The sequence below is a fragment of the Neoarius graeffei genome, chromosome 17, assembly GCF_027579695.1.
Source record: "Neoarius graeffei isolate fNeoGra1 chromosome 17, fNeoGra1.pri, whole genome shotgun sequence".
Taxonomy (NCBI): Eukaryota; Metazoa; Chordata; class Actinopteri; order Siluriformes; family Ariidae; genus Neoarius; species Neoarius graeffei.
This window is the reverse complement of record NC_083585.1, coordinates 17,570,514-17,587,483: the sequence shown is the minus strand read 5'-3', so window position 1 is coordinate 17,587,483 and position 16,970 is coordinate 17,570,514. Positions and strand designations below refer to the sequence as shown.

The 16,970-nt window shown below is 41.9% G+C and overlaps 1 protein-coding gene across 3 annotated transcripts in view; it reads right to left on the bottom strand.

Annotated features, from left to right (window-relative positions):
• arhgap32a (Rho GTPase activating protein 32a) overlaps nt 1–16,086 on the bottom strand; it is a 79,330-nt gene extending 63,244 nt beyond the window's left edge. For all 3 annotated transcript variants that reach the window (XM_060943803.1, XM_060943806.1, XM_060943804.1), the window contains exons 1-5: nt 15,932–16,086; nt 7,489–7,606; nt 6,113–6,197; nt 5,936–6,030; nt 5,725–5,809 (exon numbers count right to left, since the gene is read on the bottom strand). In XM_060943803.1, the coding sequence (XP_060799786.1) occupies nt 5,725–5,809; nt 5,936–6,030; nt 6,113–6,197; nt 7,489–7,577 (354 nt within the window). In that variant the 5' untranslated portion in view covers nt 7,578–7,606; nt 15,932–16,086. The remainder of the gene's footprint in view (nt 1–5,724; nt 5,810–5,935; nt 6,031–6,112; nt 6,198–7,488; nt 7,607–15,931) is intronic.
• Between the last annotated feature and the right edge of the window lie 884 nt (nt 16,087–16,970).

Here is a 16,970-nt window from a genome sequence, read left to right as displayed (position 1 = left end):
ACGCTTGCTGCCAGACTTGCAGTAGGTTTGTGTGTTTCATTCTCACAAGATAGCATCTTGTCTATAAGATTAATAATTGATCTGGTTTTTGTACAATCTTGAATGATGAGAACAGGACTGAGATAATGGGCTCATGAAACCCTTTCCCTTTCTTTCATCACCCGATGCACAACGCTTAATCATTTTTCTATGACATCAGACAAATCCTGGAGCCGAGATCGTACGCAAAGCACGGACATCTGAGTAAAATCCGACTGCACGTCCACTCCACTCCCTGAACCCTAGGAAAACTTGAAGGCTTCAGATGCTCGTTGATAAAACAGTGCTGAGTGAGGAGCTGAGGATTATGGCTTTAAGATTTACGTTCGAGTCAATGAGAGTTAATCTCAGCCTGGAGGATTAACTGGAAGTGGGAAATCAGAAGTCTCAAATCAGCAAGGTTTCAGTCTGCATTGCTGCTTCTAGACCGCTTCCTCTGTCAAAGGGTGCAGAGGGATGGTGTCGTCTCCTCTGTAAATCTGATCTGGAATATGTGGGACGTCCACACTGCCTCGGACGATGCAGCAAAGATCCCTTTCGATAGGAGGTTAATTTACACTGCAGAGTTAACTAGTTCATCCAGCATGTCCCATTCTTTATAAATAAATAAAATAAAATTTCTATAGCTTGTATTAAAAATAAAATAAAATAAATAATCAGCCTTATTTAATCAAGCTAGATATGAAGGGATTTGCTTGTAAATCATTCACAGGAGCATTTCCACAAGATATTTGGTATTCAAGAAAATCCTGTAATTTCAAAAACGTCCATATCCTACTCGTAGTCCTGCATTCGTGTAAATTTACACATAAGAAGCCGAACTAACAAACCTCAGCTGATCAACTTCCATCCATCCAGTCATCCATCATCTATCCCATCTATTCATCAGGGTTGTGGGGGAAGCTGGAGCCAATCCACTGAGCTCTATATAAAATCTGGAGCGTTCACAGCCTATTCCCCGCTGTAGAGACAAGTGAAGCCATCTGGCCGCCATATTACCACTCCCATCGTGTGTATTTGGTTTGTGTGTTAAACCGTGGCATCTGATCAAATTTGCCCCAAGAAAAAAGTATCTCCAGACTCCCCCCCCCCCTTCATTACCTCCTCTTATCTTCTCAACTTTACCCACATTCCTTACACATCTTTATAGCGCTCCGCTTCACTGTTGTTTTTTTTCCTTTTCCATTTCAGTCTTTGACCTTTTTTTTGAATAGCTTTTTTACAACTATATTTTTACAGAGATTATTTCAGCTTTTCTCCTATACAGTGTACCTTTCTCTTTCATACATATCACACATACACACACAGTGCTCAGCGTAAATGAGTGCACCCCCTTTGAAAAGTAACATTTTAAACAATATCTCAATGAACACAATTTCCAAAATGTTGACAAGATAAAGTTTAATATAACATCTGTTTAACTTATAACGTGAAAGTAAGGTTAATAATATAACTTAGATTACACATTTTTCAGTTTTACTCAAATTAGGGTGGCGCAAAAATTAGTACACCCCACAACAAAAACTACTACATCTAGTACTTTGTATGGCCTCCATGATTTTTAATGACAGCACCAAGTCTTCTAGGCATGGAATGAACAAGTTGGCGACATTTTGGAAATTGTGTTCATTGAGATATTGTTTAAAATGTTACTTTTCAAAGGGGGTGTGCTCATTTACACTGAGCAATATATATCACTCATTATCTGTAGCCACTTTATCCTGTTCTACAGGGTTGCAGACAAGCTGGAGCCTATCCCAGCTGACTACGGGGGAAAGGCGGGGTACACCCTGGACAAGTCGCCAGGTCATCACAGGGCTGACACATAGACACAGACAACCATTCACACTCTCATTCACACCTACGCTCAATTTAGAGTCACCAGTTAACCTAACCTGCATGTCTTTGGACTGTGGGGGAAACCGTAGCACCCGGAGGAAACCCACGCGGACACAGGGAGAACATACAAACTCCGCACAGAAAGGCTCTCGCCGGCCACGGGGCTCGAACCCGGACCTTCTTGCTGTGAGGCGACAGCGCTAACCACTACACCACCGTGCCACCCACACACACAGGTGAAATGTCCATCTACAACCTTTGACCTGACGATTTGTACAGTTCACTGCTGCACATGTAGGCATTTTTCTTCTAATTTTTCTCACCAACTACATAAAATAACTTGCCCAATTTTGTGTAGCTTACAGCAGCCTAAATGACAGTTCCGCACCGTGATACGAGTGGTAAAATGGCGGCCAGCTGGTTTCACTCTGACGAGCCTATGAACTCTCCAGATTTTATATAGAGCTCAGTAAGCCAATCCCAGCTGACTTCGGGCGAGAAGCGGGGTACACCCTGGACAGGTCGCCAATCTATTGCACAGCTACTGATCGGCTTCAGATCACATCATTTGCATGGATTATTACACTTTTGTATATGGAATATACTGTCAAGTTTAAATATCTTTTTTTTTTTTTTTTACAGTATTTAGCAGATGCTCTTATCCAGAGCGCCTGGATCCAGAGAGTGGTTTGGAGTCTCTAGCTAGTAGCGAAATCACATCCTCACACTAGGGACTAAGAATAGCAGGGAGAAAATTTGGTAAAATCCTGTCATCTTAGATAACTGGCATTAATAAAATATATATATAAAACCCAGCAAGCCAAAACAAACCCATAAATTAAGACAAAACTAGTTGTCCAATCATAAAAAGACATGCCACAGTATAAATGGAGGACAGGCTGGTCTGTCTACACATAGTGCCAAGATGTAACAGAAGATTTTTTTTTTTTTCAGAAGATGAAAGCTCGTTCATAAATTGGGTGTTTGCTATGACATCTTTTAACTTTGTGCATAACCTGTTTAAAGACACTTAAAACTATTTTAAAATAGCAGTTTCCCTGTGTGACATGCTTACTGTTCATGATCACCTTGGAAAACCATTAAGAAAGCCAGCTATCCCTGTGCACATTTATTAAACCAGAGAACCGATCCATAGACAGCTATGGAATTTTCTCACACACACGTTTCTAGAGTTTATACAGAACGGTGGAAAGAAGAAGAAGAGACAACCATTGGCAGTCCTGTGAGTGCCTTGTTGAGGGAAGTTGATAGGAAGGTGACAGTAACTCAAATAGCAACTTTTTATAACCGTGGTGAGCAGAAAAGCATCTCAGAATGCACAATATGCCAAATATTGAGGCAGATGAGCTATACCAACTACGCATGTAACATGTGTAATGAACAAAATGTGTGATGTATTAAAATACAAATTTATTATGATTCAAATCAATGAGATAAAAAAAAAAAAGAAATCGCAATTATGATCAGGCTGAGTAATCTGTCAGTTTTTCCTAGCTGTTTTTGTGTTGCTTAGACAGCAGAGGGCGCAAAAATGTACAAAAGCAGAAATGTTTCTGACTTCACCCTAGGTGGAAGAAGTAACACAGCTCTAATGCTACAAACACACACACAAAAAAAACTAATCTAAAAATGGGAAAGAGCTGTTGTGTGATTGACTGTACAAATAGATTCAACAAGAAATCAGAGCTCTCTTTTTACAGACTGCTGAAAGATAAAGAAAAGAGAAGCAAATGGAGGGAGTACAAATGGTGATAAAAGTTTATTAAGAAAAGCCCTATTTGTTAACATTTTTCATTTTTAATAAAAGGAATATTGTAGTTAATAGGCTATTATATTTTGCTCCAACTTGTACAAGTGTGGGTAAACAATTCTTGTTGGTTATTAAGAAAATGAATAATGTTTTAGGGTTGTTGGGGGTTTTTTGTGTGGTAATTTAACAAAAGGAATATTTAAGTTGATAAAACTTTTATTTAAAACACTTTTTGGTAATAAAATTTGATTAAATTTTTCCCCAAAAAAATATGACTCAAATCAAATTGTCAAGTTCATTTGTATAGTGCTTTTAACAACAGACATTGTCGCAAAGCAGCTTTATATTAAATTGTGAATCAGATGAATGTTTAGATTCCTAATAATAAGATAAAACCACATCAGGCCCACTCCTGTCTGCTAAGGAGTCTGAAGTCACAGTGGGCACAGGCTCACTGAAAATATACAGCAGAAGACGGTTTTTTTTGGGGGGGGGGAGGGAGGACCCTGATGTGGTCTAACTGGATATTTTATCTCGAGGCTATTGTATGTGAGCATCCAAGGAGATCTGAAGTTTCTGAAATACTCAAACCAACCTGTCTGGAACCAACAGCCACGGTCCAGTCAAAGTCACTGAGACCACATTGTTCTCCATTCTGATATCTGATGGGAACAAGCGTTACACTGCTGCTACATGATTGGTTGGCTGGATAACCAAATGAATGTACCAAGTGTGCATGTGTTCCTATTAAAGTGCCCAGTGAGTATGTAAAACAAGCAACCAATACATCAGGCAACAACATATTACCTAAAGTTAACATGGCCTCAAGCAAATCAGACCAGCCAGCATGAACTCAAACAAAGGTACTCAAAACCACAGACTGGATACGGTTCCTCATAAAACGCTTTCTCGTTTCTCCTGTTTTCAGGTGTCTGTGATGCTTGCATTCAAATCCTGTACAGTACATCAGCACTTGGTCCACTAAGAAACAGACAGGTGAAATATGTAGTATTTTTTCATGCAAATATAATAAAATATTGTCGTTAAAGATGTTTTTCATTTCCTGGACCAGCTTAATATAGTGTTGCTATTACGTAGGAGCGTGTGAGAGATAGTGCAGCCTGCACACAGCGGTACAGTGTGTTCCCTTCTCTCTGGCACTGCAGTATTTCACTACGAACCTTCAAATAGTAGGCGCAGTTTACTGCAGTACAGCAGACATGTGGTGCGTGTGTGTACAGATCACATGACCAGAAGAGGATCGAGCAGAAACAGGCTCTATCCTGCCCGTGCGTTTCTATACTACAATGCACTGTATATACAGTACAAATACAAACTCCCTAAATGAAAACACTTGAGACCCTGCAGAGAACACACTACTACTGCTCTCTACTGGAGGCGAGGAAGAACTGCTGAAACGTCTCTCTGTTTCAACAAGGACAAGACGTGCTCAGCCATCGATACATCTGTCGTCAGCATGTGTGCTCTCCTCCTCTCCTAGAAGCATGACCGCGGTTTGAATACTGATTAAACCCCCCTTCTGATAAACACAGTGTGAAAGTGAAAGCAAAAGGGTGGATATTTTTGGATTGACTGTTAAGTTTATTTTTCATTAGCTGCCTCATTAGTTAATGCAAAAGCAAGGCAGATGATGGGGGGGGGGAGGAGGGAGGGAAATACTGCTGGGAAGCCGATAGATCATCCAGCGATTGCACAATACATGCTGAAAAAAAAAAAGTTGTGAAAATGTAGAGGCTAAGAAACAAAGTTATTAGTATGCTATTCGTCATGCAACCAGAGTTTTACGCCCGAGTTCCTCTCTAGTTAAGGGATCATACACGTGACGTAAACATTCAAATAGCAGATTCTACCCCCAAGCCAAATGGATTAACGTACAAAAAAAGGCTGTGAATGATTAAATGAATCAGTCATCTAAAAATGACATGAAATAAGGTGGTGGATTCACTCAACCCTCGTCAAACTGCAGCCAAGAGTGAAATTAAATGAAATTCTATTCATCAACCCATAACTCAGTTGTGTGTTTATTAAAAAAAAAAAAGCCAAATCTCCCTCACCTGCACAGAGCCGAAGTCGACGTTCTCATAGTGAAAGTGGGCGCACTCTGCCAGGCGGGGGAAATGGCCTTTGCTGAGTGGTAGCCTGGAAAGACACGAAAGCTCATCAGTATGCATCTGGTGCTCGGACCAACAGTGAGAAGAACAGGAAGAGAGAGAAGGAGAAAGAGCGAGAGCTCAGCTGAGAGGAATGGGGTGGGGGGGCATTTACTTTTTCACATTCTTGACCTTCATACTGGCTGTGCTGGTGTACGAGCGGAGAGACGAGTCAGTAGACAGCTCTGGCAGCACGGTCGCACTCCTTGCCTGTACACACACACACACACAAAATTGTATACAACACTATATACATGAATATTAGAATGGTGCATGCGCATCAGATACTGACCATAAGAGCGATGGCATCCTCCCATCCTGCTCTCTCTACTGTCTTTGGCCTCCTCTCCTGCTCATCCTGCTCTGACGAGTGGGGGCTGGGCACAGGCGCACACACACACACACACGTAGCACTAAAGACATATTTTCCTTTTCAGTACATCACAATGGCACGAGGCAAAATAAAACCATGTGACTGAGAAAAGCAGGAAAGAAGTAAACACTAGACGAGCGAAACAGAATAGAGCTATTGAAATTCTGATCTGGGTGTGAGGCAATACACAAAACAGCATGCCACAGGTTAAGCAGGTGTGGCTTGAACGCTCAAACGCTAATTTGAAAGGCGTCCATCTATCGGTTATTATACTCGCTACCTGAGAATATTAACATCCTGAAACATTTATGAATTACAATCCATCATTTGAAATAAGTCAAATTTAGAAGAGAAGTGAGCAAAAACATCGTTTCTATTCCATTCTATCCTAATAACAGTGAAGAACATTTAAGCAAAACTGACTCGGAGGGTTTTTCCGGGTGATAAAAGTTATACAATGCAATGTACTTTCGATCGAGAGCACAAACGCTGTCCATTCTAACACTGAACAAAGACGACAATTCAGTCAGAGTTGGTCATAAATGAAAAAAAAAAAAAAAGGACATAAAGAACTTGTCTGAATTGTAACTGATTGAAATCTGAGTAGCTGTGTGGGGCGGGTAAGGTGAGTCCAGGTAGCTTTGAGGACTGGGGAGCCTTTTATTGTGCACAGCAAAGGTGAAATGAGAGATTTGCTGTTGAAACAATGTGAGTTGTGGAGAGCTTTCGGTCCCTAGATGGGGGGAAATCCTTCTCTTCTGGAAACACATGCAGCAACTTCAATGCAGTATTATTGGGAAACACACTTTATATTATTAGAATTTATACCAGAATGGAAGGAAAAAAAAAAAAAAAAAACACACACACACACACACACACACACACATTTCCAGCTCCTTACTGAATACATCATGTATGTACCGTAACTTGGCAGTCTGTTGTCACTATGCAAGCCTCATATATATGTGGACAATCATCACTGTGATCATTGAAAGCGCCATATGAGAGAGGAGAGGAGGAAAGAGCGAAGAGGCCACCAATCATCTGAACACTTAACACGCTTATACAAAAACATATCGCAGTGTCATACACAAGTTCCCATTCAAAATATGCAGTTATTGCCAAGTCTTGCACCATATACAGTGATCTGAGCAGGACACTTTATCTAGCCCTTTAAAAATCCCTCCCTCACACACACACACACACACACAACAGCATGACTAATCATAATCCTCCACAACACAAAAATGAAGAGGAGTCTCAATCTTTAGACACCAAGGAAAGCAACGACTCACCGGTGGAGGGGATCCGGGATCGCCATGTCTCCTGGAGGTGCAGGAGCCGCGTTGTGCCGTGCTGCAGCAGTGCTGCTGCCTGCCTCCATGATCCTGCCTCACCTCAACAGCTGCCTGTCTGCCGGGGGAGGGAGGGGAGCAGATCGGTGCTCAGTTCGGAATAAAGCTCCAGCCTAGGCTAGCAGGACGGCTAGACATTAACCCACTACGAGCTGTGGTATTCAGGAGGTTTAGCACAACGCATGGTTTGTGTTTGCTGAATCTGTGCCTTGTAGGCGAATACAGCAAAGTGCATCTCTACAACATCTACACTGTTCGTGTTTCACTAGTTACGCTAAACTACATTTATAAACGAGTTACTGGCAGGACCAACTGTGCCAATTTTTGTGAAAAAGATTACATGCTGAGCCCTTGAGGATAATATTAGCTTCGAAAAAAAAAAAAGATACAGCCCACACACAGCTGAATTAATTGTCCTTATTTAATCCAGTACTGATGTCTGATGTACTGATACGTGCACTCAGTATTAGCCAAAATATCTCTTCAAGCACGTTTTTGTTCCCACCATAAAGACTTATTCTTCAGTTTTATTCTTTTTCCACAACAATTAAATTTTTATTCATTTAAAAAAATAATTTTGTGGAACGTCCAGCAGTGTCTCAGCTACGTAACTTGCAGTTATTTCTTTTTCACATTTTGTTAATCAGCATACAAAAACACTGTATATAACTACACTAAGATGATTACATCATTAATCAACAAGGTCAACTGTGAGCTACTGCTCATTTCCGTATCCCCCTGCTCTCGCTTGTATCAGAATGCAAGCAATCGAAGGAATAGGACACTTATTATGAATGTTGCCTTCAACAAATAATGAACCCTGAAACAAGTCAGTAAAGAGCAGTGTCTCTCCCCAGGGATTTCACATAGCATCCTGGGAAACTGCCATTTTCAAATCGCATTTTGTTTCTTGAAATAGCGTCAAAATCCACCTTTCGTAAATACATTCAGTCGGTAAACAGGAAGTCGACGTGCGACAGACCTGAAAACGGGATATACGGTATAGAACCCCAAGCTGAAGCTCGGTACCAAATATCAAGCAGTTGTGATTTGTAGTTGCTGAGAAAAATGTTACAAAAATTTAGTAAATCCACACTATATGTTTTGCAAATACATTCAGACGGTAAACAGGAAGTCGATGTGCGACAGACCTGAAAACGGTGCACACGGTATAGAACCCCGAGCTGAAGTTTGGTACCAAGTGGCTATGATTTGTGGTTGTTGAGAAAAAGGGTGTTTCGGATGAATGGAGATACAGACGGACGGAGGTAAATCAGCATTCCCTCGCTCCGAAGGAGCATTCAGTTATGTTTTTCACCTGGCTAAGCATTTCAGACATGAGCAGCTGATAATACAGCAGAGAATATCCATCAGTAGACAGGCTCAAGCTAGACACCATTGAGACGGACCTGTACTGTATCTCTGCATGCGAGGACGTCACTCGCCCCTGACGGATTTGGTGATTAAGACAGGTCACATGTATAGGTTGTTGGGTTGAGCATATTTGCCAAGACAAATGGTTGGATCTAAACACTGGCTCCATGTTACAATACAGTACAAGTGATCGAGTGTGAATTAGTACACCGGGTATTTAAGGATCACTGTATACCTGCAGAGGAACTACACAAGTACAGCGAACAGTTAAATGAGGCACTGAACCCAGTGCAGCCTTCCTTTACATGCAGTCATAATGCCGTAATATATTTTCAATCCGTGCATCCACTCTGGCTCTAAATTTGCATTGCAAATTCCAACATTCAACTCCTGAGGAGCTTTTACGTTGTACTAATCTACAGGGAAATTCATGATTGGCTTCATGGTTTGGAGGAGAGCTGCGTCTGTCATCGTGGTATGGGAGTCCATGGAAGTTGATGAATGTTTGGTTGCTAAGCGACAGGATTACCTCCTCTCCATCTTCATCCACTGAAGAATAAGTTTCACCCACCACTGAGATGCTTCAGATGGAACAAGCTGTCGAACCATTTCATATGGAATAAACTTTACTCCAGGCCTTCTGAGCTGGCCGAGATTTACTTTTCTAATACATCAACAACTGCTGAATTAGATTAGATATTAAATGTCCATTAATTGGCATGGATGGCTGCTACTGTATGAATGCACGGTAGATTATCATACGGCATAAGCATTCACCCGCTTAAATTTTTTCCACATTTTGTAGTTAGGCCTGGCTATTGGAAACCATGGCCTAATGGTTAGAGAAGCAGCTTTGGGATCAAAAGGTCACTGGTTTGATTCCCTGGACCAGCAGGAATGGTTGAAGTGCCCTTAAGCAAGGGACTTAACCCCTAACTATTCCCCAGGCTGCTCTGGATAAGAGCGTCTGCTAAATGCCTGTAATGTATTGGCACAGATGCCCCAATTTGATTCGGATTCACAAGCTAACAATTTGATTCCAGCAGGAATGAGATATGAAATACGATATAGCAAAAGTTAACCAAGAAAGTGACAACTAAAGGGGAGGGACTAGGCAGAGCCCGTTGTTTTTAATTCTCTGGCTATGTTTAATCATAGAGGAAATGAACCTTGAAAACTTTTCACTTAAAAAAAAAAAAAATCCATATTAGCCTAAAAGATTGATCAATAAATTTTACAGATGTAAAAACAGACTAATAAAAAAATGATTAATAGAAGAAAATATTTTTTGCACACCTGTATTTATAGTATAGCTGAAACTAAAACTGACTTAATTTAGCTTGTATGTCGTATCCCGAGTGGTGCAACAGAAAAGTATTCATCCCCTAACACTAGCCAATCATAGCCTTCTGCGAGCGAATGTATATGGAGGTGGGCGGATAGCGCTTTCCTCCATGCGTTACGCCACCCCCTGATGTTGCAAGATGCGGCTGGCTGGTGTCATGTGCCTTACAGGAGAGAAAGCCTTCAGTACGCATCATGTGATGCATCAGAACTGTCTGGTGGGTGGGAATTAAATCTGCAAAACTTTTTTTCTCTAAATAGTTTAAGTTGTGCTCTGAATATCAAAGCTTCGAATCAGATTCAGAATAGGACAAAACTGAAAATTGCTGTTTGCTGCCATAATGTGCTCATTTATGGAAATCAAAGGTAAAAATCCCAAATAGGTCCATTTCAGTTCTAGGTTGTAAAGCTGAAGAGCTCAACAGGGCTGAATATTCGTTTAAGGGACTGTATATAAGGAACAGCCGTCTCCTCCTGAGTCAGTCTGAGATTCAGACATACAGACAGAATGGAGCCCCATACTTAAAAGAATATGGTAAAGCTGATTTTTGATGCGTACAAAATGACATGCGTGTACCACCACAGGGAACCTGATCGTAAGTGCAAGGCAATGTATCTCATACAGTTGACCACCGGACAACAAAGTCTGTATCTTTATTTACATAAGATAGACGGGTATTTATCCAGCACTTATTTTTAATTGTTTTTTTTTTATAACGCGAGATTATTTCCTAACACATTTTACAGAAAATATTCATGACAATTTCATATAAAACTAGTTAAAACAGTTTATTAGTCCACTACCTTGTTGGACAGTTGACAGTTACGGTCATGTTAAGGGCGGTAGGCAGATGTATGTGCGGAATTGAAAACGCGCTAGCAAACAGATCCAAAACGGAGGCAAAGGCAGAGTCGAGAAACAGGCAGCGGTTGAGCGAGGCACAGACAGGATAACAGAGGGAATACAATACTCACAGTCCAAAAAGACAAAACAGGGTCAAAACCAGAAAAGTGATCCAAAACAAGGCTTTCGCAAAGTCTGTGTGTTACTTATATGTATGCGCTGTGATTGCACTCTAATCAGGAACAGGTGCAGGGTATTACGTCCTAATGGCATGCACATGCTTTGCAATCTGCGGCTGTGCATTCCGAGCTCCAATACGCATGGACGTAACAGATGTAACCAGACAGTTGTTTGACATATCAAGTTGGATACTGGATGGTAACTATACAGTAATGATGTAAAGTGAAAGCGCTGGTTCACTGCTGTCCACCAGGCACCCAGCAGAGTCACACCATCATAAATGTTGTGGTGTTGTTTCTGGCGCATAGCATGCGGTGTCAAAGAAAGGAATACATATGTATCGTGACGGTGATGTGGAGGTCATTATTGGTCTCACTGTCAAGACAATGCAGTAATGTATTGACGTGAAATACATGACATATTTCAGGTGCTGTAATATTATTCTATTCAGATTGATTGTGTGCCCTTGTGAATATTTTGCTCATTCACTCATCAGGAGCTCCGCTTTTAGGCAGTGACTAAATATATATATATTTTTAATGCACTCTTGAAACGCAAAATCCAAAGAGGAGCTATCTGGATAGATCTGGGTCGATCTCCAGCTCCCAATACATCCAGAAATCAAGAACACAGACGAGCTCACACAGGTGTACTGGAAACTGGGGAAAATTAAAGTTCTGTAAATTTGACAGTAAACTTTGCTTGGTTGCATCTTCAGTTTACATACATGTCGCTCTGGATAAGTGTATCCGCTAAATGCCTGTAATGTAACATATTTCACATAATAATTTACATATAGATCCTTGCATTCTTTATGGAGATAAAACTGTAAAATGACCACAAGCCATTTTAGTACTTTAGCTATAATGTAATATAATTATTATTCAATATAGGTTATTTTAACTGTGTAAAATGTCAGTGGAACGGTGGTGCAGCGGGTAGCGTCGCCACTTTACAGCTTTCAGGTTCCCGAGCTCGATTTTGAGACTGGCCCTGTATCCGAAATCGCTCCCTACTCACTATACAGTGGACTATATAGTGAGCTCGCCATTTTGTAGTGCTGTCCGAATGCATAGTGAGAATTATTACACCCTGTACAGTGCACTCAAAGTATCCCACAACGCATCATGAAAAGTAGCGTACAACTAATGGTCACTAATCAAGCAATACCGTATATACCATCATGCATTGCGGTCATGCTGAAAGAAAAAAAAGGTGTGTTCGGGATGAATGGATGGAGGAAGAAATACATTATAAACGGATATTCAAGTACAATTAAAGTTTAATTTAAATTAAGTAAGAGAATAGAAAATAAGTTAAAATAGAACGACATAAAATACAAGAATAAAAGTTACAGTGCAGAGCGAGGAATTAATCAAAAGCCTCAAATTTGATTTAATAACTTATTTACTTATTGTCCCCGTCATATGATGGGGGACCCTCGGACGCCCTCAGTTTGTGCTTGATCAATAAAGGGTCTTTAGCGGGTAATAGGTTCCACAGTAAGGGTTGCTGTGCTGTGGGCAAGCAGGCTGCCGTTTTCTGTGCTTGTGTTCCTCTGACTGTATTGCCGTGGAGTGGAAACATGTTGTTACGCATATCACCATGGCGAAACAGCAGAGGCAAACTGAACAAGGGGTCAGTTGGGCACCCAAGCAGGGACTGACCTTGATTTTTTTTAATCGGGGTTTACTCCCCTAGATCCACTGCATTCTGCATGATAGAACCGCATGGAGCCACTGCGGACAGGATGGTCTTCAGCATGTGACAGGCTAGATGGAGCAGCAGCTTTCTGGAATGCCGTATGTTGCACGTCATGTGCCGCTGGATATGGGGAGTCCAAAATAAAATGTAATAATTGATTTAATAAAAGGCAGCAGCAAAGAAGAAAAGTATTCAGCCTTGATTTAAAAGAACTGAAAGACGCAGCGGACACAAAGTCCTTTGTATTTATTAGTGTAGGGAAATACGCTCAGTGTAATATGGATTTATTATTTTGAAAACCCACCAGCCGAATGATCCGGCACGTTTTAATTGTGCAACAGTAATGACGTAAATAACGGCGCAGCGGAATAGTGTCCGAAAGCGTTCTCATTTTATCAGTGAGCTCACTGTATATACTAATTCCCTATGTAGAGAGTAGTGAATGATTGAGTGATTTCAGACACAGGGTGGGTTACTGTCGTTCTGTGGGAAATTATGCATATTCTCTCTGGGTTTCCTCGACGTTCTCTGGTTTCCTTCCACCATCCAAAAACATTCCATGGACACTGAATTGCCCCTCAGTGAGTGTGTGAGTCCTACCCAGGGTGTATTCCTACCTTCAGCTCAGTCCCCATGACAGGCTCGAGATCCAACACACCCCGGCCATCCATCCATCCATCCATTATCCGTAACTGCTTATCCTGTCCTACAGGGTCGCAGGCAAGCTGGAGCCTATCCCAGCTGACTATGGGCGAGAGGCGGTGTACACCCTGGACAAGTCGCCAGGTCATCACAGGGCTGACACATAGACACAGGCAACCATTCACACTCACATTCACACCTACGGTCAATTTAGAGTAACCAGTTAACCTAACCTGCATGTCTTTGGACTGTGGGGGAAACCGGAGCACCCGGAGGAAACCCACGCGGACACGGGGAGAACATGCAAACTCCACACAGAAAGGAACGGCCCTTGTCGGCCGCTGGTTCTCGAACCCAGAACTGAGGCGACAGTGTTAACTACAACCACGATTCCAAAAAAGTTGGGACAAAGTACAAATTGTAAATAAAAACAGAATGCAATAATTTACAAATCTCAAACTGATATTGCATTCACAATAGAACATAGACAACATATCAAAATGTCGAAAGTGAGACATTTTGAAATTTCATGCCAAATATTGGCTCATTTGAAATTTCATGACAGCAACACATCTCAAAAAAGTTGGGACAGGGCAATAAGAGGCTGGAAAAGTTAAAGGTACAAAAAAGGAACAGCTGGAGGACCAAATTGCAACTCATTAGGTCAATTGGCAATAGGTCATTAACATGACTGGGTATAAAAAGAACATCTTGGAGTGGCAGCGGCTCTCAGAAGTAAAGATGGGAAGAGGATCACCAATCCCCCTAATTCTGCGCCGACAAATAGTGGAGCAATATCAGAAAGGAGTTCGACAGTGTAAAATTGCAAAGAGTTTGAACATATCATCTACAGTGCATAATATCATCAAAAGATTCAGAGAATCTGGAAGAATCTCTATGCGTAAGGGTCAAGGCCGGAAAACCATACTGGGTGTCCGTGATCTTCGGGCCCTTAGACGGCACTGCATCACATACAGGCATGCTTCTGTATTGGAAATCACAAAATGGGCTCAGGAATATTTCCAGAGAACATTATCTGTGAACACAATTCACCGTGCCATCCGCCATTGCCAGCTAAAACTCTATAGTTCAAAGAAGAAGCCGTATCTAAACATGATCCAGAAGCGCAGACGTCTTCTCTGGGCAAAGGCTCATTTAAAATGGACTGTGGCAAAGTGGAAAACTGTTCTGTGGTCAGACGAATCAAAATTTGAATTTCTTTATGTAAATCAGGGACGCCGTGTCATTCGGACTAAAGAGGAGAAGGACGACCGAAGTTGTTATCAGCGCTCAGTTCAGAAGCCTGCATCTCTGATGGTATGGGGTTGCATTAGTGCGTGTGGCATGGGCAGCTTACACATCTGGAAAGACACCATCAATGCTGAAAGGTATATCCAGGTTCTAGAGCAACATATGCTCCCATCCAGATGACGTCTCTTTCAGGGAAAACCTTGCATTTTCCAACATGACAATGCCAAACCACATACTGCATCAATTACAGCATCATGGCTGCGTAGAAGAAGGGTCCGGGTACTGAACTGGCCAGCCTGCAGTCCAGATCTTTCACCCATAGAAAACATTTGGCGCATCATAAAACGGAAGATACGACAAAAAAGACCTAAGACAGTTGAGCAACTAGAATCCTACATTAGACAAGAATGGGTTAACATTCCTATCCCTAAACTTGAGCAACTTGTCTCCTCAGTCCCCAGACGTTTACAGACTGTTGTAAAGAGAAAAGGGGATGTCTCACAGTGGGAAACATGGCCTTGTCCCAACTTTTTTGAGATGTGTTGTTGTCATGAAATTTAAAAATCACCTAATTTTTCTCTTTAAATGATACATTTTCTCAGTTTAAACATTTGATATGTCATCTATGTTCTATTCTGAATAAAATATGGAATTTTGAAACTTCCACATCATTGCATTCTGTTTTTATTTACAATTTGTCCCAACTTTTTTGGAATCAGGGTTGTACTCCACCACCCCTGGCCAAGAAAGCGTTTACTGAAGATGAATGAATGAATGAATGAATGAATGAAAGAAAATTACACTGAAACACAACTAATTCAGCTCATTCAATTGCCAGGATCCTAACTGGTTTAATTAGGTGTGTTAAAAAAAAAAAAAGGAAGACATCAGTTTTTCCACAGCTGTGTCCCTCATGAACACCCCAGGCCTTTACTGACACAAACTGCACCTGGTGGATCCAATAATGCGCCTACAGAAGTCAAAGTTATTCTCACCTCGAGGATTTACTGTCCATTCTGCACCTGCTATTACAGAACAACTCACCTGAGCGCGGTGCCATATTCTCGCCTGCCTTCCTTCCGGCCTGCTTGCTTGAGAAGCTCCCGGACCCTCCCGCTCCTGATTATTTCTGTCCTTATTATCAAAGCGACCGACGGAAATCAGCAACATTAAGCAGCACGCGCGCAACCAGCTGGAAAAGTCCCCCTCTCGTGCGCGCGCTTGTGGGCGTGTCTGAGCGGAAAATACGGATGATGCTTGCGAGGCAAGCGGCGCGTGCACGTCACGTCGGAGCAGGTTTGCGTTACGTCATGACCTCAGCCCTGTCTGTCCGAGTTGTCGTGCACGCGGCGGCACTAATCAGATGTGAAGTGAGGAAAAGAACCCGGATGTTTACAGAGCTCCCAGTGGCTCCTCACTCTTATAATTACGACTGTTTTTTTTCCTGCCAAAAGAAAACAAAAGCCTTGAATCCTGTGCTGAATTCTCTCATCTCCTGCATCTGGAAGCCTGTTTCCGCCACACGAAAGGAAATGAAGTCACATAGTGTCATAATAATGAGAACGTATCTCATAATCAAGACAATTATTATGACTTACTATTTCACAATAATCAGAACATTTTCTCAGAATTATGATTTAATGACAATATCTCATAATTATGAAATGTTATAATTATTATTATTTCATAAAAATGAAATACAGGGTCGCAGGCAAGCTGGAGCCTATCCCAGCTGACTATGGGCGAAAGGCGGGGTACACCCTGGACAAGTCGCCAGGTCATCACAGGGCTGACACATAGACACAGACAACCATTCACACTCACATTCACACCTACGCTCAATTTAGAGTCACCAGTTAACCTAACCTGCATGTCTTTGGACTGTGGGGGAAACCGGAGCACCCGGAGGAAACCCACGCGGGCACGGGGAGAACATGCAAACTCTGCACAGAAAGGCCCTTGCCGGCCACGGGGCTCGAACCCGCAAACTCTGCACAGAAAGGCCCTTGCCGGCCACGGGGCTCGAACCCAGGACCTTCTTGCTGTGAGGCGACAGCGCTAACCACTACACCACCGTGCTGCC